This window comes from Salmo trutta, chromosome 9 (genome assembly GCF_901001165.1).
Source record: "Salmo trutta chromosome 9, fSalTru1.1, whole genome shotgun sequence".
Lineage (NCBI taxonomy): Eukaryota > Metazoa > Chordata > Actinopteri > Salmoniformes > Salmonidae > Salmo > Salmo trutta.
The window spans coordinates 42,379,205-42,403,909 of record NC_042965.1 but is presented as its reverse complement, the minus strand read 5'-3'; the positions used below and the strand labels follow the sequence as shown (position 1 = coordinate 42,403,909).

Below are 24,705 nucleotides of genomic sequence, written 5' to 3'. Positions count from 1 at the left end.
TGTTCCAATCCAACGAACAGATGTTCAGCTCAACTCCTCGGCCCATGGCAGACTGGACACTCGCAAGGTGTAGGAAATCGGGGAGGCAGTCTGGCCACCTATCTATCTGTGAAGATCCAATCCAGCTATCAAACAGCTATGGTCTGTCTACAGTTTGTGCACCAACCAAGGTCCAATGTCACCCAGGAGCCCGTGTCCATGACAACAACTCTCTCCTGCCCACGGTTCAGGTCAACTACTCCAATATTGACACCATCGTCACTCACGTAGGTTTTAACGACCTTCGTTTTAGGCAATCTGAAAAAACTGCAGGAGGACTACATAACATTTTTAAAGACCCTCGCTTGCACAGGGAAGAGAATAATTATCTTTGGCCCCCTCCTTTGCTACTCGCTTCTATCTTTTTAAAAGAGACGGGGTTCACCCTAACACCAGGGCTTCCAGGATTATTTCCTGCAACATTGCAAACTGTTTTAGAGTCTGACAGTGCTTTTTAGTGGTTCAGTTTTTATTGTTATTCTTTAGTTTTTTATCCTCTTATGTTTGTTGTGTAATAAATATTTCAGTTTTTATTTCCATTGTTTGTATTAGTTTTTTCCTGTGAAGCATATTGTGTTGCATTCCATGTATGAAATGTGCTGTATAAATAAAGCTTGGTTCTGATTCTGTTCCTGTACAAATGTTGTTATTTTCCGGTGTTCGACACTGTTCCCTGAACTGGTTCCAAACCCTTAGTGCCTTCAGAAAGTTCACACACCCCTTAACTTGTTCCACATTTTGTTGTACTGCAGCCTGAATTAAAAATGTATTCAATTGAAATTTGTGTCACTTCCCTACCCCATAATGTCAAAGGGGAATTATGTTCTTAGAAAATGTAACACATTTTTTATAAAATGGGAAGCTAAAATGTCTTGAGTCAATAAGTATTCAACCCCTTTGTTATGGCAAGCCTAAATAATTTCAGTAGTAAAAATGTGCTTAACAAGTCACATAATAAGTTACATGGACTCACTCTGTGTGCAATAATAGTGTATATCATTATTTGTGAATGACTACCTCATCTCTGTATCCCAAACATACAATTATCTGTAAGGTCTCTCAGTCGAGCAGTGAATTTCAAACACAGATTCAACCATAAAGACCAGGGAGGTTTTCCAATGGCTCGCAAAGAAGGGCACATATTGGTAGATGGGTCAAAATAAAAAGCAGACACTGAATCTCCCTTTGAACATGTGTTTTTTTTGTTTTTTTTACCAAAACATGATGATGTATTTTTAGCTGATATGGGAATGAATACCCAAGCAGCATTATCAAACAGCTATAATGTTTTAGGATACTGTAACGCGGGTCGTATAAAGGGGACCAAGGCGCAGCGTGTAGAGTGCTCATATTAACTTTAATAAAAACACTAAAACGAAAACAACAAAACGACCGACAACAGTTCCGTCAGGTGACATACACTAAACAGAAAACAACTACCCACAAAACCCCAGGAAGAAAAACCCCTACTTAAATATGATCTCCAATCAGAGGCAACGAGGATCAGCTGCCTCCAATTGGAGATCAACACAAACAACCCCAACATAGAAAAACTAGAACTAAAACATAGAAATAGAAAACATAGAAAAAAAACAAACACCCCCTGTCACGCCCTGACCTACTCTACTATAGAAAATGACATCTTACTAGGGTCAGGACGTGACAGATACACTGGTATGTATACAAATATTTGACAGGGCATCTTTAAAACAAATAAACTGATTATTACACATGGAGATGTGGAATGCTGAAAAGGCCAGCTAGCTTGCTATGTTTTTATCCAGGCTGCCAGCTAGCTACTACTAGCAAGAGAAAGCGACTCTTCCTTGCTTTCACAAAATGAAAATACAAAAATAATCGTCCCCTTGTGAATGGGACTGGAACCTGGCAAGGACATCATGACACCAAAAGGTGTCCCCTACTCCAAAAATGATTTTTGTATTTTCATTTTTGCAGGTACAAAGTTTGTAGTAACCATAAGCCCAACTCAAGCCCTAAACCACTAAACTCTAACTACTCTAGAGAAAGGCTCTTACTGTGGCAGGTCTGTTCCTGGTGGTACAGCCCTTCTCCGCAGGCCTCCAGACACTGGCCCTGGTGTAGGGACAGTCCCTGGGAACAGAGGGTACACTGGGACACAGAGGGGCCGGAGCAGGACCAGCAGGAGCTGTGACAGGCTGAGAGTGAATAGGTCAGAGGTCAATCACACTGTTGGAGCCAATCAGGACTCGGCTAGTTTCAACATTATAAAAACGTTGTAAGGGATAGGTTCAAGTTTCAAGTTTTTATTGTAACGTTAAATGTACAGTGAAATGCCTTTCTTGCTATCCAGAAAGTGCAGGTTTTTGTTCCTACCCACCATGAACAAAAACCTGATTCACTAAATCAATTAAGGCATTGATGAGTTGATTAGTTGAAGCAGGTATGTTAGAGCTGGGCTAGGACATAAGCCTGCCATGAGGACACAAGGGCTATAAACTATGTGCAGATTTTGGTACAGCCCAGCACTAATACTGAAACAGTATGAGTATGAGAGGTATTCATGTAAACTCTGTGAGGAGTTGCTTACCTCTGCAGCGGCCATGGTCGTCTATGTAATGCTGTTCTGGACAGTGGGAAATACATTTCCCATGATGCATAGCAGAGCCCTGGGGGCAGCTCGTGCACTTGGGGTTGTCAGGGTAACAGGTAGCGCAGGACGAATCACACGCTGTGGGGATGACACACACACACACACACACACACACACACATACACACACACACACACACACACACACACACACACACATTATACACTGCTCAAAAAAATAAAGGGAACACTAAAATAACACATCCTAGATCTGAATGAATGAAATAATCTTATTAAATACTTTTTTGTTTACATAGTTGAATGTGCTGACAACAAAATCACACAAAAATAATCAATGGAAATCCAATTTATCAACCCATGGAGGTCTGGATTTGGAGTCACACTCAAAATGAAAGTGGAAAACCACACTACAGGCTGATCCAACTTCGATGTAATGTCCTTAAAACAAGTCAAAATGAGGCTCAGTAGTTTGTGTGGCCTCCATGTGCCTGTATGACCTCCCTACAACACCTGGGCATGCTCCTGATGAGGTGGCGGATGGTCTCCTGAGGGATCTCCTACCAGACCTGGACTAAAGCATCCGCCAACTCCTGGACAGTCTGTGGTGCAACGTGGCGTTGGTGGATGGAGCGAGACATGATGTCCCAGATGTGCTCAATTGGATTCAGGTCTGGGGAACGGGCGGGCCAGTCCATAGCATCAATGCCTTCCTCTTGCAGGAACTGCTGACACACTCCAGCCACATGAGGTCTAGCATTGTCTTGCATTAGGAGGAACCCAGGGCCAACCGCACCAGCATATGGTCTCACAAGGGGTCTGAGGATCTCATCTCGGTACCTAATGGCAGTCAGGCTACTTCTGGCGAGCACATGGAGGGCTGTGCGGCCCCCCAAAGAAATGCCACCCCACACCATGACTGACCCACCACCAAACCGGTCATGCTGGAGGATGTTGCAGGCAGCAGAACGTTCTCCACGGCGTCTCCAGACTCTGTCACGTCTGTCACATGTGCTCAGTGTGAACCTGCTTTCATCTGTGAAGAGCACAGGGCGCCAGTGGCGAATTTGCCGATCTTGGTGTTCTCTGGCAAATGCCAAACGTCCTGCACGGTGTTGGGCTGTAAGCACAACCCCCACCTGTGGACGTCGGGCCCTCATACCACCCTCATGGAGTCTGTTTCTGACCGTTTGAGCAGACACATGCACATTTGTGGCCTGCTGGAGGTCATTTTGCAGGGCTCTGGCAGTGCTCCTCCTGCTCCTCCTTGCACAAAGGCGGAGGTAGCGGTCCTGCTGCTGGGTTGTTGCCCTCCTACGGCCTCCTCCACGTCTCCTGATGTACTGGCCTGTCTCCTGGCAGCGCCTCCATGCTCTGGACACTACGCTGACAGACACAGCAAACCTTCTTGCCACAGCTTGCATTGATGTGCCATCCTGGATGAGCTGCACTACCTGAGCCACTTGTGTGGGTTGTAGACTCCGTCTCATGCTACCACTAGAGTGAAAGCACCGCCAGCATTCAAAAGTGACCAAAACCTCAGCCAGAAAGCATAGGAACTGAGAAGTGGTCTGTGGTCCCCACCTGCAGAACCACCCCTTTATTGGGGGTGTCTTGCTAATTGCCTATAATTTAAACCTGTTGTCTATTCCATTTGCACAACAGCATGTGAAATTTATTGTCAATCAGTGTTGCTTCCTAAGTGGACAGTTTGATTTCACAGAAGTGTGATTGACTTGGAGTTACATTGTGTTGATTAAGTGTTCCCTTTATTTTTTTGAGCAGTGTATTTAACCATTTTAAATGTATCTACAATTTAACGTTTTAATAACGCAGTTTAAATTTACTGCTCAACTGCATATGTGTGAGATATATTCTATGTCACTTATAAAGGGGCTTTCACACACAAATTGGTTTGGAGCGTTTTTTTCCCCCCCAGCTCTGGTGCGTTTACCCCCTTAGTTGGATTCCTTTGGACTGGTGTGAACACTCTATCTGCACTCAGGAGGGCACTGAACAACGTGGTACTGTGGTGCGGTTCGCTGCAGGTGAGCATGCAGTCCAGACCAAACACAGGAAAAGAACCAGAGTGGCACAGTATGATTGGTTGTTTGACTGATCACATGCAGCACACAGCATTATAACCTGACATGGCTGAAACATTGTGTGAGTAGCAGCTCATTTCTGAGCTCATCCGATGCAGATTAGATTAAGGGGAGACGGGGGTGATATACCAGGGATATAGACTACTGAATATAGTTTATTCAAGTCACAGTTTCCTACGGCATGTTTTTGGAAGACCAAAACAAGAGTGAAAACGAAAGACTGGGACACACAATTGATGCTTCATGATACTCATAGATGGATTTAACATGAGTTTTAGTTTGTTTGACATTTGGCTAACATTAATAATATGCATGTCAATCTATTCCTGGCTCGAAGTGGAGGAGACTTCATCACTACTTGTATTTGTGAGAGGTATTGACATGTTGGAATGCACTCATGCATACCCAACAAGACATGCCACAAGAGGTTTCTTCACAGTCACCGAGTCCAGAACAGACTATGGGAGGCGCACAGTACTACATAGAGCCATGACTACATGGAACTCTATTCCACATCAAGTAACAGATGCGAGCAGTAGAATCAGTTTTAATAAACAGATAAAAATACACTTTATGGAACAGCGGGGACTTTGAAGCAACACACATACAGACACATGCTTACACAGACACACACATCGTAACATACACACTATATACACAAGTACACACCACAGGAGGATGGTGGCACCTTAATTGGGGAGAACGTGCTCGTGGTAATGACTGCAGCGGAACTAGTGGAATGCACCAAATACATCAAACACATGGTTTCCAGGTGTTTGATGCCATTTCATTTGTGACTGTGAGGAACGGCGCTGGGAGACGAGAAGCAGGTACAGGGAGAACATTTAATAAGCAATGGACATGGAACAGGACAGGACAGCGTCTGGACAAGGGAAAAAATAACGACATGAATGCTAACACAGGGAACAAACGGGAAAGTATACAGAAATAGGAAAGGCAATCAACAAAGGGCAGGAGTCCAGGCGAGTCCAATGAGAGCTGCTGTGTGTAATGATAGTGACAGATGTGCGCAATGAAGGGCAGCCTGGCGCCCTCAAAGGCGCCAGAGAGGGAGAGCAGGGGCAGGTGTGACAGCGCCGTTCCAGCCATTATCCGCTTAGCACACTCCTGTGGTACACCTGGATGTTGTATTGTAGATACAATACATGGAGTAGAGTAGAGGCCTGAAGAAACACACGTAATGTGTTGTGAATGTGTTCTAATGTTATTACAATTGTAGAACTGCTTTAATTTTGAAGGACCCCAGGAAGAGTCGCTGCTGCCTTGGCAGGAACTAATGGGGATCCATAATAAACCCCAGGAAGAGTAGCTGCTGCCTTGGCAGGAACTAATGGGGATCCATAATAAACCCCAGGAAGAGTAGCTGCTGCCTTGGCAGGAACTAATGGGGATCCATAATAAACCCCAGGAAGAGTCGCTGCCGCCTTGGCAGGAACTAATGGGGAGCCATAATAAACCCCAGGAAGAGTAGCTGCTGCCTTGGCAGGAACTAATGGGGATCCATAATAAACCCCAGGAAGAGTAGCTGCTGCCTTGGCAGGAACTAATGGGGATCCATAATAAACCCCATGAAGAGTAGCTGCTGCCTTGGCAGGAACTAATGGGGATCCATAATAAACCCCAGGAAGAGTAGCTGCTGACTTGGCAGGAACTAATGGGGATCCATAATAAACCCCATGAAGAGTAGCTGCTGCCTTGGCAGGAACTAATGGGGATCCATAATAAACCCTAGGAAGAGTAGCTGCTGCCTTGGCAGGAACTAATGGGGATCCATAATAAACCCCATGAAGAGTAGCTGCTGCCTTGGCAGGAACTAATGGGGGTCCATAATAAACCCCAGGAAGAGTAGCTGCTGCCTTGGCAGGAACTAATGGGGATCCATAATAAACCCCAGGAAGAGTAGCTGCTGCCTTGGCAGAAACTAATGGGGATCCATAATAAACCCCAGGCAGAGTAGCTGCTGCTTTGGCAGGAACTAATGGGGGATCCATAATAAACCCTAGGAAGAGTAGCTGCTGCCTTGGCAGGAACTAATGGGGATCCATAATAAATCCCAGGAAGAGTAGCTGCTGCCTTGGCAGGAACTAATGGGGATCCATAATAAACCCCAGGAAGAGTAGCTGATGCCTTGGCAGGAACTAATGGGGATCCATAATAAACCTCAGGAAGAGTAGCTGCTGCCTTGGCAGGAAGTAATGGGGGTCCATAATAAACCCCAGGAAGAGTAGCTGCTGACTTGGCAGGAACTAATGGGGATCCATAATAAACCCCAGGAAGAGTAGCTGCTGCCTTGGCAGGAACTAATGGGGATCCATAATAAACCCCAGGAAGAGTAGCTGCTGCCTTGGCAGGAACTAATGGGGATCCATAATAAACCCCAGGAAGAGTAGCTGCTGCCTTGGCAGGAACTAATGGGGATCCATAATAAACCCCAGGAAGAGTAGCTGCTGCCTTGGCAGGAACTAATGGGGATCCATAATAAACCCCAGGAAGAGTAGCTGCTGCCTTGGCAGGAACTAATGGGGATCCATAATAAACCCCAGGAAAAGTAGCTGCTGCCTTGGCAGGAACTAATGGGGATCCATAATAAACCCCAGGATGTGGGGTTTATAATAAACCCCATGTTGCTATAGCTACTATAATAGTTTTAGGTTATATATCCATGTTGCTATAGCTACTATAATAGTTTTAGGTTATATATCCATGTTGCTATAGCTACTATAATAGTCTTAGGTTATATCTCCATGTTGCTATAGCTACTATAATAGTCTTAGGTTATATATCCATGTTGCTATAGCTACTATAATAGTCTTAGGTTATATCTCCATGTTGCTATAGCTACTATAATAGTCTTAGGTTATATCTCCATGTTGCTATAGCTACTATAATAGTCTTAGGTTATATCTCCATGTTGCTATAGCTACTATAATAGTTTTAGGTTATATATCCATGTTGCTATAGCTACTATAATAGTCTTAGGTTATATCTCCATGTTGCTATAGCTACTATAATAGTCTTAGGTTATATATCCATGTTGCTATAGCTACTATAATAGTCTTAGGTTATATCTCCATGTTGCTATAGCTACTATAATAGTCTTAGGTTATATATCCATGTTGCTATAGCTACTATAATAGTCTTAGGTTATATATCCATGTTGCTATAGCTACTATAATAGTCTTAGGTTATATCTCCATGTTGCTATAGCTACTATAATAGTCTTAGGTTATATCTCCATGTTGCTATAGCTACTATAATAGTCTTAGGTTATATATCCATGTTGCTATAGCTACTATAATAGTCTTAGGTTATATCTCCATGTTGCTATAGCTACTATAATAGTCTTAGGTTATATCTCCATGTTGCTATAGCTACTATAATAGTCTTAGGTTATATCTCCATGTTGCTATAGCTACTATAATAGTCTTAGGTTATATATCCATGTTGCTATAGCTACTATAATAGTCTTAGGTTATATATCCATGTTGCTATAGCTACTATAATAGTCTTAGGTTATATCTCCATGTTGCTATAGCTACTATAATAGTCTTAGGTTATATCTCCATGTTGCTATAGCTACTATAATAGTCTTAGGTTATATATCCATGTTGCTATAGCTACTATAATAGTCTTAGGTTATATCTCCATGTTGCTATAGCTACTATAATAGTCTTAGGTTATATCTCCATGTTGCTATAGCTACTATAATAGTCTTAGGTTATATATCCATGTTGCTATAGCTACTATAATAGTCTTAGGTTATATCTCCATGTTGCTATAGCTACTATAATAGTCTTAGGTTATATCTCCATGTTGCTATAGCTACTATAATAGTCTTAGGTTATATCTCCATGTTGCTATAGATCCTTCAGAACTATGAAGAGAATAGCCCATCTCAACCAGTGAATAACTCCCTCTGTGTTTCCCAAATGGCACCATATATATATATATATATATATATATATATTCCCTCATCCCCCTTGGGCCCTGGTTAAAATGAGTGCACTAAATAGGGAATAGGGGCCCTGGTTAAAATGAGTGCACTAAATAGGGAATAGGGGCCCTGGTTAAAATGAGTGCACTAAATAGGGAATAGGGGCCCTGGCTAAAATGAGTGCACTAAATAGGGAATAGGGGCCCTGGTTAAAATGAGTGCACAAAATAGAGAATAAGGGCCCTGGTTAAAATGAGTGCACTAAATAGGGAATAGGGTGCTTTTTGGGACACAAGTCCTCACTCAGCTCAATGACTAGAAGGGATTAATTTTGCTGAGTTCTACCACTCTTTTCCATCTTTTTCTTTCAAATGAGAAACAATTGATATTCATGTGGTTTATTTAAGGAGATGTGGATCCTCATTAAGATTGCAATAAGGTATAATTAAAAACAGTTTGTTTTGTTTTGGTTGTTATAAACAGTGTGTGGAGTGCTGACTAGCCACTTTACTCATGTGGGGGAGGCTGACTACGCTCTGGTGGGTTACAGAGAAGAAAAGCGAAGTGAACAAAATCTTCACCTCTAGTTCACTTCATATGAAAACTCTACGTGGTACACACTAGGCCCTAAGCCAGGGATGGGCAACTTTGATAGGGGTGGGGGCCTAAAACAAAAAATAGAACTCATCATGAGGGGCCGCAGTGGCTCGTGGGTCTGGGTACCATCGTCAATACCCCACCACCCTAAGAGCATCTTAGCAACTCCCCTCGTGACAGAGAGAAGAAGAAAACATGTTTTAAAGTGCAGTTAGCCATCCCTGCCCTGAACCTTATAAAACACAAACTGTAATAGTAATTTTCCTTGCAGTCAAACATGATGCACCTACATTTGTTGGAAAAACAAGTCTTTGACAAATACATTCCAGTGAGATATTATCATTTTGTGTCACCTCTACCAAAAACAAAGATGAGGAAAATGGCTTTAAGAGCCGTTTTAAGAACAGTAACTACAGAATTTAAATAACTCAATATGGCCGCCGGTCAACTCACCACGGAACGTTGTCCTAAACCAATGGGAGTGTCAGTTGCAGTTATGCTCACCATAACATGTTCTAGTCATTCTGATTTGATGAGCAGGATTCCTGGCATATGGGGCGGCAGGTAGCCTAGTGGTTAGAGCATTGGGCCAATAACCGGAAGGTTGCTGGATCGAATCCCCGAGCTGACAAGATAAAAATCTGTAGTTCTGGCCCTGAGCAAGGCAGTTAATCCACTGTTCCCTGGGTGATGTGGATGTCGATTAAGGCAGCCCCCAGCACCTCTCTGATGCAGAGGGGTTACATTTATTGTGGAAGACACATTTCAGCTGAATACATTCAGTTGGACAACTGACCAGGTCCCTTTCCAGACCCTTTCCCTAGTACTGGTGTAAAAAGTAATTTCAATGGAGATTCTCAATTGACCATGTTTTTTTTGTTCTAAAACGAGGCTTAATCTGTGTCTGGGAAACTGTCCCAATGGATTCTGAGCTCACCATAACAGGTTCCTTGTTGTGTGTAGTAGCCTGGGTCACAGTCTGGGACACAGAGTCCATCTCTGAGGAGGTGAGACGGATCAGAACACCACACACAGTCCTGCTGGCTCGGCCCTGAGCACACTGAACAGGATGCATGACAACCTGGGGGAGAGATAGAGAGAAAAATAAAGAGAGAGAGGGGGGGGTAAGAGAGAGAGAGAGAGTGAGAGAGAGTGAGAGAGAGAGAGAGAGGTGAGAAAGAGAAATGAAAAATATAAATATGGAAGAGATCATAGACTGGATCTACTGTAGGATCTACTGTAGGATCTACTGTAGGATCTACTGTAGGATCTACCGTAGGATCTACTGTAGGATCTACTGTAGGATATACTGTAGGATCTACTGTAGGATCTACTGTAGGATATACTGTAGGATCTACTGTAGGATCTACTGTAGTATCTACTGTAGGATCTACTGTAGGATCTACTGTAGGATCTACCGTAGGATCTACTGTAGGATCTACCGTAGGATCTACCGTAGGATCTACTGTAGGATCTACTGTAGGATATACTGTAGGATCTACTGTAGGATCTACCGTAGGATATACTGTAGGATCTACTGTAGGATCTACTGTAGGATATACTGTAGGATCTACTGTAGGATCTACTGTAGGATATACTGTAGGATCTACTGTAGGATCTACTGTAGGATATACTGTAGGATATACTGTAGGATCTACTGTAGGATCTACTGTAGGATATACTGTAGGATCTACTGTAGGATCTACTGTAGGATATACTGTAGGATCTACTGTAGGATCTACCGTAGGATATACTGTAGGATCTACTGTAGGATCTACTGTAGGATATACTGTAGGATCTACTGTAGGATCTACTGTAGAATATACCGTAGGATCTACTGTACGATCTACTGTAGGATATACTGTAGGAAATACTGTACATTCAGCATCTAAAGGGTTAATCCACACATGCCCCTAACTCAGTGGATATACTGCAGGATATACTGCAGGATATACTGTAGGATATACTGTAGAATATACCGTAGGATCTACTGTACGATCTACTGTAGGATATACTGCAGGAAATACTGTAGGATCTACTGTAGGATATACTGTAGGATCTACTGTAGGATATACTGTAGGATATACTGTAGGATCTACTGTAGGATCTACTGTAGGATATACTGTAGGATCTACTGTAGGATCTACTGTAGTATCTACTGTAGGATCTACTGTAGGATCTACTGTAGGATCTACCGTAGGATCTACCGTAGGATCTACTGTAGGATCTACCGTAGGATCTACCGTAGGATCTACTGTAGGATCTACTGTAGGATATACTGTAGGATCTACTGTAGGATCTACCGTAGGATATACTGTAGGATCTACTGTAGGATCTACTGTAGGATATACTGTAGGATCTACTGTAGGATCTACTGTAGGATATACTGTAGGATCTACTGTAGGATCTACTGTAGGATATACTGTAGGATCTACTGTAGGATCTACTGTAGGATATACTGTAGGATATACTGTAGGATATACTGTAGGATCTACTGTAGGATCTACTGTAGGATATACTGTAGGATCTACTGTAGGATCTACCGTAGGATATACTGTAGGATCTACTGTAGGATCTACTGTAGGATATACTGTAGGATCTACTGTAGGATCTACTGTAGGATATACTGTAGGATCTACTGTAGGATCTACTGTAGGATATACTGTAGGATATACTGTAGGATCTACTGTAGGATCTACTGTAGGATATACTGTAGGATCTACTGTAGGATCTACTGTAGGATATACTGTAGGATCTACTGTAGGATCTACCGTAGGATATACTGTAGGATCTACTGTAGGATCTACTGTAGGATATACTGTAGGATCTACTGTAGGATATACTGTAGGATCTACTGTAGAATATACCGTAGGATCTACTGTACGATCTACTGTAGGATATACTGTAGGAAATACTGTACATTCAGCATCTAAAGGGTTAATCCACACATGCCCCTAACTCAGTGGATATACTGCAGGATATACTGCAGGATATACTGTAGGATATACTGTAGAATATACCGTAGGATCTACTGTACGATCTACTGTAGGATATACTGCAGGAAATACTGTAGGATCTACTGTAGGATATACTGTAGGATCTACTGTAGGATATACTGTAGGATCTACTGTAGGATCTACTGTAGGATCTACTGTAGGATCTACCGTAGGATCTACCGTAGGATCTACCGTAGGATATACTGTAGGATCTACCGTAGGATATACTGTAGGATCTACTGTAGGATCTACTGTAGGATATACTGTAGAATCTACTGTAGGATCTACTGTAGGATCTACTGTAGGATATACTGTAGGATCTACTGTAGGATATACTGTAGGATCTACTGTAGGATCTACTGTAGGATAAACTGTAGGATCTACTGTAGGATCTACTGTAGGATCTACTGTAGGATATACTGTAGGATCTACTGTAGGATCTACTGTAGGATCTACTGTAGGATCTACTGTAGGATCTACCGTAGGATATACCGTAGGATCTACTGTAGGATCTACCGTAGGATATACCGTAGGATCTACTGTAGGATCTACTGTAGGATCTACCGTAGGATATACTGTAGGATCTACTGTAGGATCTACCGTAGGATATACTGTAGGATCTACTGTAGGATCTACTGTAGGATCTACTGTAGGATCTACTGTAGGATATACTGCAGGATATACTGCAGGATAAACTGTAGGATCTACTGTAGGATCTACTGTAGGATCTACCGTAGGATCTACTGTAGGATCTACTGTAGGATCTACTGTAGGATCTACTGTAGGATATACTGCAGGATATACTGCAGGATAAACTGTAGGATCTACTGTAGGATCTACTGTAGGATCTACCGTAGGATATACCGTAGGATCTACTGTAGGATCTACTGTAGGATCTACCGTAGGATATACTGTAGGATCTACTGTAGGATCTACTGTAGGATATACTGTAGGATCTACTGTAGGATATACTGTAGGATCTACTGTAGGATCTACTGTAGGATAAACTGTAGGATCTACTGTAGGATCTACTGTAGGATCTACTGTAGGATCTACTGTAGGATCTACCGTAGGATATACTGTAGGATCTACTGTAGGATCTACCGTAGGATATACTGTAGGATCTACTGTAGGATCTACTGTAGGATCTACCGTAGGATATACCGTAGGATCTACTGTAGGATCTACCGTAGGATATACTGTAGGATCTACTGTAGGATCTACTGTAGGATCTACTGTAGGATCTACTGTAGGATATACTGCAGGATATACTGCAGGATAAACTGTAGGATCTACTGTAGGATCTACTGTAGGATCTACCGTAGGATATACTGTAGGATCTACTGTAGGATCTACTGTAGGATCTACTGTAGGATCTACTGTAGGATATACTGCAGGATATACTGCAGGATAAACTGTAGGATCTACTGTAGGATCTACTGTAGGATCTACCGTAGGATATACTGTAGGATCTACTGTAGGATCTACTGTAGGATCTACTGTAGGATATACTGTAGGATCTACTGTAGGATATACTGTAGGATATACTGTAGGATCTACTGTAGGATCTACTGTAGGATCTACTGTAGGATCTACTGTAGGATATACTGTACAAACTTTCCAAACTTCCTCTTCTTTCTTTCTTTCTTTCTTTCTTTCTTTCTTTCTTTCTCTCTCTCTTTCGGAAGACTTGAGCCCCAGGACCATGCCTCAGGACTACCTGGCCTGATGACTCCTTGTTGTCCCCCGTCCACCTGGTCGTGCTGCTGCTCCAGTTTCAACTGTTCTGCCTGCGGCTATGGAACCCTGACCTGTTCACCGGACTTGCTACATGTCCCAGACCTGCTGTTTTCAACTCTCTAGAGACAGCAGGAGCGGTAGAGATACTCTGAATGATCGGCTATGAAAAGCCAACTGACATTTACTCCTGAGGTGCTGACCTGTTGCACCGTTATCAACCACTGTGATTATTATTATTTGACCCTGCTGGTCATCTGTGAACATTTGAACATTTTGGCCATGTTCTTTTATAATCTCCACACGGCACAGCGAGAAGAGGACTGGCCACCCCTCATAGCCTGGTTCCTCTCTAGGTTTCTTCCTTGGTTCTGGCCTTTCAAGGGAGTTTTTCCTAGCCACCGTGCTTCTACATCGGCATTGCTTGCTGTTTGGGGTTTTAGGCTGGGTTTCTGTACAGCACTTTGTGACATCAGCTGATGTAAGAAGGGCTTTATAAATAAATGTGCCTGATTGATTGATTCAGCATCTAGATCATGTGTCAAAATCATTCCACGAAGGGAGAAGTTGCTGCTGGTTTTCGCTCCTCCCTTGTACTTGATTGATGAATTAAGGTCACTAATTAGTTAGGATATCACCTCACCTGATTGTCTAGGTCAAAAACCCGCAGACACTCTGCCCTTCGTGGAATGAGTTTGACACCCCTGATCTAAAGTGTTAATTATAATCCATAGAATCATTCACATTTTCTGTTGCTGCAGGATTATTTTCCTGCTGTAGCAAACTGGCTCAAATTAAGACCCTACATCTGTAGGCAGAAGCTCTGTCTGGATGGTGAACCAAACCAGGAAGAGAAACATAACCTCTGTCTGGATGGTGAACCAAACCAGGAAGAGAAACATAACCTCTGTCTGGATGGTGAACCAAACCAGGAAGAGAAACATAACCTCTGTCTGGATGGTGAACCAAACCAGGAAGAGAAACATAACCTCTGTCTGGATGGTGAACCAAACCAGGAAGAGAAACAGAACCTCTGTCTGGATGGTGAACCAAACCAGGAAGAGAAACAGAACCTCTGTCTGGATGGTGAACCAAACCAGGAAGAGAAACAGAACCTCTGTCTGGATGGTGAACCAAACCAGGAAGAGAAACATAACCTCTGTCTGGATGGTGAACCAAACCAGGAAGAGAAACATAACCTCTGTCTGGATGGTGAACCAAACCAGGAAGAGAAACAGAACCTCTGTCTGGATGGTGAACCAAACCAGGAAGAGAAACAGAACCAGAGGTCACTTACTGGGGGCGTGTGAGCTTATTAAACTATGTGCATATTTATGTGTGACTATAAATCTTTGTATGTGAATAGCATTTTAAGGGGTAAGTCCTTGGCTGTGACCCCACCCTCAGATTTCCAATTCAAACACTTAACCAGGCAAGTCAGTTAACAACAAATTCTTATTTACATTGACGGCCTAGGAACAGTGGGGTTAACTGTCTTGTTCCGGGGCAGAACAACAGATTTATATCTTGTCAGCTCAGGGATTCAATCCAGCAACCTTCTCGGTTACTGGACCAACGCTCTAACCACTAGGCTACCTGCCACCCCATAGTGCTATGTGGAAATAGGTCAGTTCTGAGAGGGAGAGACAGCAGGGCAGTAGTTGATTCTAGTAAAGCCAGAGACTTCATAAACCGGGTGTGAAGGAAGGAGACCTCTGGGGACCAGAGACAGATAGAGAAACGCAGAGATTCCTCCAAGAAAACACACACACACACACACACACACACACACACACACACACACACACACACACACACACACACACACACACACACACACACACACACACACACACACACACACACACACAGTCCCCATTCTGTGTGAAAAGTTTATCTCAGCTGGAAATCCCGACAGTTTGAGGTACCGCAAAGGAAAGATGGTGATGACGCTCAATGACATTGTTGCAAGTATGTGGAATAACCAATCACGAAGAGGAATCTCCAGCTGTGAACTCTATAGAACGTTCCAGAGAATCACGGTGAATGTGACTGAACATCAAATGTTGAAATAGTAAAACGCTTTAACCAATCTGGAATTTTGACAACATTACCATCATATCAACGCATTCGTCACCCCCCCCCCCCCTCCCCCCCGTTCAACAACCCTAAATCGCTTTGGCAACAGTAGGCATCAATCAAGTCACTTGCCGATAATGTTGAGCACAACGTTGAATACAACGTTTGAAAGGCCTATCTTTTTAAATCAACACAGTCAAAGTTAACATTAAACCTTAGACACCTTCAAATTGACCAATTTATAGGCATGCCCAACGTAGGAATCTGTTTTTAACAATGTGACGTTGCGCTCCAAAAGGGATAACGTGAAATAACATGCTGTAAGTCATTACATAATGGACAGAGAAAAACCATCTTTATTTATTAGCCTAGTGGTTAGAAGTATTTAGACATGTCATGTGAAATAGGCCTCAGGTGAAATCATTGTTAAATAAGTAAGAGAGAAGGCCTGCTGTTTCATGTAGGTCTACATTAGTTATGGGTTTGATCATTTCAAAAAAGAAATAACAAAACATTATTTTAAGCAGCTGCATGTGGAGCAGGACCACTGACTCACTACATTGTTCTATTATCCAGACAGCTGCATGTGGAGCAGGACCACTGACTCACTACATTGTTCTATTATCCAGACAGCTGCATGTGGAGCAGGTCCCACTGACTCACTACATTGTTCTATTATCCAGACAGCTGCATGTGGAGCAGGACCCACTGACTCACTACATTGATCTATTATCCAGACAGCTGCATGTGGAGCAGGACCCACTGACTCACTACATTGTTCTATTATCCAGACAGCTGCTGGTCACTCTGAAATGATGAGGACAGCTCATGAGGACTCCTAAATATCTGTTGACTGTAGTGGACTCTAATGTCTAAAGATGCTTCATACGTAGCTTTTATTTGTACCCATGAGAGTAAAAAATAAAGTAAAATGTCTCTTCTCAGCACTTACAATCCATTTTCTACTCTGAGATGCTTTTGTGGATACAGGCCAAGGCCTCCACTCAGCCTTTGTCTATCCAGCCAGCCTGCAGAGAATGCTTTACTTACAAAGCCTCATCTAAGGAAATAATTGAAGCTGATGAAAAATGTTGAAGAAAAACAAGCTTATATTTTGGGTTCTCATGGAGAGTGACAGTTGAACTAAGCTCATGAGGCATTTAGAAGTTATACTGTTCAAGAATCAATGGATATACAGTACCAGCCAAAAGTTTGGATACACCTACTCATTCACGGGTTTTTCTTTATCAAAACAATGTAAATAACACATATGGAATCATGTAGTAACCAGAAAAGTGTTAAACAAATCCCCCCCAAAAAGTTGTACTACTAAGTTTGGAAGGAGGCCCATATACTCTCCCTTCACAAAGGTGGTGACCCTTGTGACCTAAACAATTCTAGGCTTATTTTCTAAACATTCTTGCCTAGCTAAAATATTAGAATCCTTGATTAATTCTCGGGCTAGGAACTTTGAAATGTATTTTAAATGTACATCAGTCGGGTTTCAGACCAGGTCATAGCACTATCTCTGCAGCACCCCTAGTTATAAATGATGTGCTTAACTGTGTGGATAAAAGGACAACATTGTGCTGCCCTCTTCATTGACCTGTCAAAGGCTTTCAATACTGTTGATCACTCACTACTAATTCAGAGCCTTGCCTCAATTGACCTAGACCAGGCTGCGTGTAAACTGGTTTAAAAACGACTTGAAAGATACAACTCTACTGAACACTACTGTATCTACTGATGGGGTTAAATCAGGTTTCCTGTATATTAAGAAAGGTGTCCCGCAGGGGTCGATTCTGGGTCCTGTATTTTTTTTACTGTTTACGTTAACAATATCGAATATCTGTAAAACAAATGTAACTTGCACTTCTATCCCGATGATACTGTTGTGTATTCTATTGACCCCACGGTTGACCATGCTCTATCTGAACTACAGTCTGCATTCATTGTATTACAAAAATATTTTATTGACCTAAATATAGTACTGAATGCAGGTAAAACTAAGTATATTTTGTTCTCTATGGCGGATAAAAATAACTCTGACGATTTAAGCATATGTACTTTGGATGGTGTCCTTATTGATCGTGTCCCTTTTTACAAATATCTGGGCATCTGGATAGATGGAAAGCTGTCTTTTAAAAAAGCATATTGATGAGTTAATTAAAAAGCAGAGAATAAAAATGGGCTTCTTCTATAGAAATAGGTCAGGCCTCTCACTAAGTAGTAGGAGAAGAGGTGAGAGGAGTGGAGAAGAGGAGAGAGGAGAGGAGAAGAAGGGATGAGGAGAGGATGAGAGGAGAGGAGAGGATGAGATGAGAGGAGAGGGAGAAGAGGGAATTAGAGGAGAAGATGGGATGATGAGAGGATGAGGAGAGGAGAAGAGGAGAGGATGAGATGAGAGGATGAGGAGAAGAGAGGAGAGGAGAAGAGAAGAGGGGAGAGGAGAAGAGGGGAGGAGAGGAGAAGAGGATGAGATGAGATGAAAGGAGAGGAGAAGAGGGGAGGAGAAGCGGGGATGAGGAGAGGATGACATGAGAGGATGAGGAGAAGAGGGGAGAGGAGAAGAGGGGATGAGGAGAAGAGAAGAGGGGAGAGGAGAAGAGGGGATGAGGAGGGGAGAATGAGGTTCCTTTGCACAATGCCCCTTCAGGAACAAGTGGTCAATCCTCCCCCCTTCCTCCTCTAGTCTTCCTCCTCACTCCCTCCTCCTCCCCCTCCACCCCCCCCCCCCCACTCTTGAGTTATGCCAGAGGCATCTGAGAGGGTACCCCTCCATGGGGAGGGTTAGGGGGGGTCTGGGGGTCATGGCACCCTTACAAAAACTTTACACAAAAAAACAAACACCCTCCCCTCCTCTCTCTCTTTCTTCAGCACCCCACACCAACTCTAAAGATCCGACCCAATTCTGACGCCCTTATTATGCCATGCTGGCACAGCTATGGCATGCGTTCCTGGCGCGGGCGTGTATTAGCCTCTTACCACGGGAAATGCCACAAACCCCGTACCTCAGCCCCCATGAGTGGTCAGGCTTGGCGTGGGCTGATGATGTAGGACTGATCTACTGGTGTGGTGAGGGACGGAGAGCAGCGCTACTGGGCCTTGTGCCGTATAGATGCTGAGTGATTTGTTCTGAATGTATCTTAGGCTAAAGACGAGTAAGTACAGTAAGGAAGTACATTTTGACAGACTGCCTAAATCTACGGTTCTGTACGGTTTAGAGATTTCAGACCCACATTTCCGACCCAAATTTCCCGACTCTGAGTGTGAAGGACTTACATGTCCGTCACACTCAGTCCTCCCCAGAGGATGCATGTTATTGGAGAAAGCCCCAGCCTAAACCACTCTAATGGGCTCCTGAGAAGCTGTGGACTTACATTCCATTTGGGAACGTGGTGTGGCGGGAGAGAATTGCCATCTCCTGGTCATGTTCATCAAGGTGGGAAATTGAACTACAGTCTGGAGTTAGACTGGTAACTACTGGGAGTGGTCCAGTCTGGAGTTAGACTGGTAACTACTGGGAGTGGTCCAGTCTGAAGTTAGACTGGTAACTACTGGGAGAGGTCCAGTCTGGAGTTAGACTGATAACTACTGGGAGAGGTCCAGTCTGGAGTTAGACTGATAACTACTGGGAGAGGTCCAGTCTGGAGTTAGACTGATAACTACTGGGAGAGGTCCAGTCTGGAGTTAGACTGGTAACTACTGGGAGAGGTCCAGTCTGGAGTTAGACTGGTAACTACTGGGAGTGGTCCAGTCTGAAGTTAGACTGGTAACTACTGGGAGTGGTCCAGTCTGGAGTTAGACTGGTAACTACTGGGAGAGGTCCAGTCTGGAGTTAGACTGATAACTACTGGGAGAGGTCCAGTCTGGAGTTAGACTGGTAACTACTGGGAGAGGTCCAGTCTGAAGTTAGACTGGTAACTACTGGGAGAGGTCCAGTCTGGAGTTAGACTGGTAACTACTGGGAGAGGTCCAGTCTGGAGTTAGACTGATAACTACTGGGAGAGGTCCAGTCTGGAGTTAGACTGATAACTACTGGGAGAGGTCCAGTCTGGAGTTAGACTGGTAACTACTGGGAGAGATCCAGTCTGGAGTTAGACTGGTAACTACTGGGAGAGGTCCAGTCTGAAGTTAGACTGGTAACTACTGGGAGAGGTCCAGTCTGGAGTTAGACTGATAACTACTGGGAGAGGTCCAGTCTGGAGTTAGACTGATAACTACTGGGAGAGGTCCAGTCTGGAGTTAGACTGGTAACTACTGGGAGAGATCCAGTCTGGAGTTAGACTGGTAACTACTGGGAGAGGTCCAGTCTGGAGTTAGACTGGTAACTACTGGGAGTGGTCCAGTCTGGAGTTAGACTGGTAACTACTGGGAGAGGTCCAGTCTGGAGTTAGACTGATAACTACTGGGAGAGGTCCAGTCTGGAGTTAGACTGGTAACTACTGGGAGTGGTCCAGTCTGGAGTTAGACTGATAACTACTGGGAGAGGTCCAGTCTGGAGTTAGACTGGTAACTACTGGGAGAGGTCCAGTCTGAAGTTAGACTGGTAACTACTGGGAGAGGTCCAGTCTGGAGTTAGACTGGTAACTACTGGGAGAGGTCCAGTCTGGAGTTAGACTGGTAACTACTGGGAGAGGTCCAGTCTGAAGTTAGACTGATAACTACTGGGAGAGGTCCAGTCTGGAGTTAGACTGATAACTACTGGGAGAGATCCAGTCTGGAGTTAGACTGGTAACTACTGGGAGAGGTCCAGTCTGGAGTTAGACTGATAACTACTGGGAGAGGTCCAGTCTGAAGTTAGACTGGTAACTACTGGGAGAGATCCAGTCTGGAGTTAGACTGGTAACTACTGGGAGTGGTCCAGTCTGGAGTTAGACTGGTAACTACTGGGAGTGGTCCAGTCTGAAGTTAGACTGGTAACTACTGGGAGTGGTCCAGTCTGGAGTTAGACTGGTAACTACTGGGAGAGGTCCAGTCTGGAGTTAGACTGATAACTACTGGGAGAGATCCAGTCTGGAGTTAGACTGGTAACTACTGGGAGAGGTCCAGTCTGGAGTTAGACTGGTAACTACTGGGAGTGGTCCAGTCTGGAGTTAGACTGATAACTACTGGGAGAGGTCCAGTCTGGAGTTAGACTGGTAACTACTGGGAGAGGTCCAGTCTGGAGTTAGACTGGTAACTACTGGGAGAGGTCCAGTCTGGAGTTAGACTGGTAACTACTGGGAGAGGTCCAGTCTGGAGTTAGACTGGTAACTACTGGGAGAGGTCCAGTCTGGAGTTAGACTGGTAACTACTGGGAGAGATCCAGTCTGGAGTTAGACTGATAACTACTGGGAGAGGTCCAGTCTGGAGTTAGACTGGTAACTACTGGGAGAGGTCCAGTCTGGAGTTAGACTGGTAATTGTTCTCTCTCGTTTTCTCCATCTCTCTCTCCCTCTCACCCTCTCTCTTTCACCCTCCATCTCTCTCTCCCTCTCTCTTTCTTTCCGTCTCTCTCTCTCTCTGTCTCTCTCTCTCTCTCTCACTCTCTCCTTTTCTCTCTCTCCCCCTCTCTCTCTCTCTCGCCCTCTCTCTCTCTGTCTGTCTGTCTCTCTCTCTCTCTCTTTCCCTCTCGCTCTCTCCTTTTGTCTCTCCTCCTCTCTCTCTCCCTCTCTCTCTCACCCTCACTCTTCCCCCTCTCTCTTTTACCCTCTCTCTCTCTCTTTCTCTCGTTCTCTCCTTTTCTCTCTCTCGCCCTCTCTCTCTCTCTCCCTCTCTTTTTCACCCTCTCTGTCTGCTCTTGACATACCTCTGTGACAAACAGAGAGAGCTGGAGTGTGAAATAGTGTTTGGTAATGGATTAAGGTGTTTGGGGCAGTAGCCCTGTCATGATTAGCTTGTCTTCAATGAGGCCATTTTTATTCATGGCACCAAGCTACTGTCTTAGTGCCACCAGACACCTGTCTGTCTGGCTTCCAGCCTGCCTGAGTGTCTGTCTGTCTGTCTGTCTGTCTGTCTGTCTGTCTGTCTGTCTGTCTGTCTGATTTTCTGTCTGCCTGTCTTTTTTTCTGACTGCCTCAGTGTCTGTCTGTCTGTCTGAGTGTGTCTGTCTGTCTGTCTGAGTGTGTCTGTCTGTGTGTCTGAGTGTGTCTGACTGTATGCCCGTCCGTCCGTCCGTCCGTCCTGCCTACCTGTCTGTCTGTCTGTCTGTCTGCCTGCCTGCCTGCCTGCCTGCCTGCCTGCCTGCCTGCCTGCCTGCCTGCCTGTCTATCTGTCTGGTGTTTGGTGTTGTACTCTCATTGCCCTATTTCCATTCTTTACCAGTCTTGATGAATGGACTGAGAACTGCTGTTGTATACAACATATTCATACACAATGGAGCAACTAAATCCAAGAAGAGAACTCCCATGGGAACCAGGTCAGGGGTCGTTGACTTGGACCCTTTGTCCACAGTGACCATAACGTTGCATCATGCGGTAGTGATGCTAAGATATATACTCACTGAACCCCCCCCCCCCCCACACACACACACACACACACAGATACATATATAAGTACTCACTCAGGCACTGTGTGTGGTCCTTGTAGGACCCCGGCTCACAGGTGGCCACGCACTGCCTGTTGTTTAATAGCAAGGACCCCCCACAGGAAGAGCATTCATAGTCCTTCTCACATGTGGCACAGGACGACTGGCAGGCTGCAGGGAGAGAGAGGGGAGAGGGAGGAGGGAGGAGAGGGGAAGGAGAGGGAGGAGAGGGGAAGGAGAGGGAGGAGGGGAGGGGGAGGGAAGAGGGGGGAAGGAGAGGGAGGGAGGAGGGGAAGGGATGAGGGAGGGAGGAGAGAGGAAGGAGAGGGAGGGGGGAGGGAGGAGAGGGGAAAGAGAGGGAGAAGGAGAGGGAGGAGGGGAGGGGGAAGGAGGATAGAGGAAGGAGAGGGAGGAGGGGAGGGGGAAGGAGGATAGAGGAAGGAGAGGGAGGAGGGGAGCGGGAGGGGATGAGAGAGAGAAATTCAATGATCCTCTTAAACACATCCTGCATAAATAGTCACATCCCGCATAAATAGTCCATGTTCATGAGAACATACAGGTACCCTTTGATGTCATACAAGCCAAGGATCTCAACTAGAGTCAGCCGTGGGACGATTCATTTTTGAGTGGATGGTCGGGGGGTGGAACATAATTACAAATCAATTGTACTCTGCAAATTGACACAAGAGGCCCACACATATATTGTATTTGACAAAAACATTATATTGGTACACAGTCAAATACAGTATGCCTCTCTATTTATGAGTGGAAAAACTTGGGAATAGGTTTCCTAAAGTACAATAATGTTGAGCTGAATTCGTACAGATTTTACAGTCTTTAAATGTCCAAAAACATTGTTGTTTTTCTTTCTCAGAAAAAGTAAGGGGGCCAGTTGACGATTCCTGTTGTACATGTATGCTCCAGTATTTTATTACATTCAACCCCCCTTGAACTGTCATCAAATTTCAGCTGATTTACACAAAACATCAACTGTGTTTCTGCTTCTTCTTCTTTTTCCCCCATGGATCATCTACAGTTGACTCTGACATCGATGTGGAGGACAAGTCTTCTCACCTGTTCTAACACTAAGGTTCGCTGTTAACTAAGTTGAAACCTAATTGGAACGTTCTCTAAAGTTGTTGGAACGTTCATGTTAGCTGGGATTCCATTATCATTCCAGAACATTCCGATCCTCAGGGCCAGGATTAGACATTCGACAAGTGATGCCTTGATCCCCGATCTGCCTGTAGTTGCATCCCAAACGGCTCCCTATTTCCTTTATAGTGCACTATTTCTTACCAGAGCCCGTCGGGATTAGGGTGCCATTTACATTGGATGGGCAGGTAGAGCATGTCTAGGGCAGGGAGGAAATACCTCCTTCAGGCTGCCTGTGGATGTCTCAGACTGGCTCTGTCTTCTGTTATGTTGACACACTGCTGTCATTGACTGAGGAGAGGAAACTACCTGTCTAACTGTGTGTGTGTGTGTGTGTGTGTGTGTGTGTGTGTGTGTGTGTGTGTGTGTGTGTGTGTGTGTGTGTGTGTGTGTGTGTGTGTCTCTGTGTGTTATCCTGACGATGACATCACTAGCATATCATACAGTACCGTACCTGCACACACTTTCCCGTTGGCATAGAAACCACGTGGACAGATGGACACACATCGTCCGTCCAGAAGCAGAGAGTTAGAGTCCTTACAGCTCTCACAGTGGTCAGGGCTCCCCGAGCAAGACATGCAGTCCCTCTGGCACTGAACTGTAACACACACAGACAGATACGAATGCACACACACACACACAAACATACACACACACACACACACACACATACACACACACACACACAATTTGGTTAAGTCAACTGAGAAAAAAAAAGTTTGAATCCAAACCTTATCCATTCAACTACTACTACCGTCACGACCAACATTCTGCTGTGGCCGTTTGAATCTAAACCGTATCCATTCAACTAGATCAGGGATGGGCAACTGGCGGCCATTTTAAAGCTCCGTGGTTTAAAAAAAAATGTTTTATGAGGTTTTATTTGACCAGGGGTAAACACATTTAGACCTTGGTCTCATTTGCAAATGTGCCCTGGGAACAATA

The 24,705-nt window shown here is 44.3% G+C and overlaps 1 protein-coding gene across 1 annotated transcript in view; it reads right to left on the bottom strand.

Moving 5' to 3' along the window:
• The window catches only part of LOC115199674 (extracellular matrix protein FRAS1), a 151,813-nt gene that overhangs the window by 106,836 nt on the left and 20,272 nt on the right, over window positions 1-24,705 (bottom strand). Inside the window, exons 8-12 of the mRNA XM_029761980.1 lie at window positions 24,215-24,358; window positions 22,642-22,776; window positions 10,223-10,366; window positions 2,609-2,749; window positions 2,076-2,216 (exon numbers count right to left, since the gene is read on the bottom strand). Coding sequence (XP_029617840.1) covers window positions 2,076-2,216; window positions 2,609-2,749; window positions 10,223-10,366; window positions 22,642-22,776; window positions 24,215-24,358 — 705 coding nt within the window. The remainder of the gene's footprint in view (window positions 1-2,075; window positions 2,217-2,608; window positions 2,750-10,222; window positions 10,367-22,641; window positions 22,777-24,214; window positions 24,359-24,705) is intronic.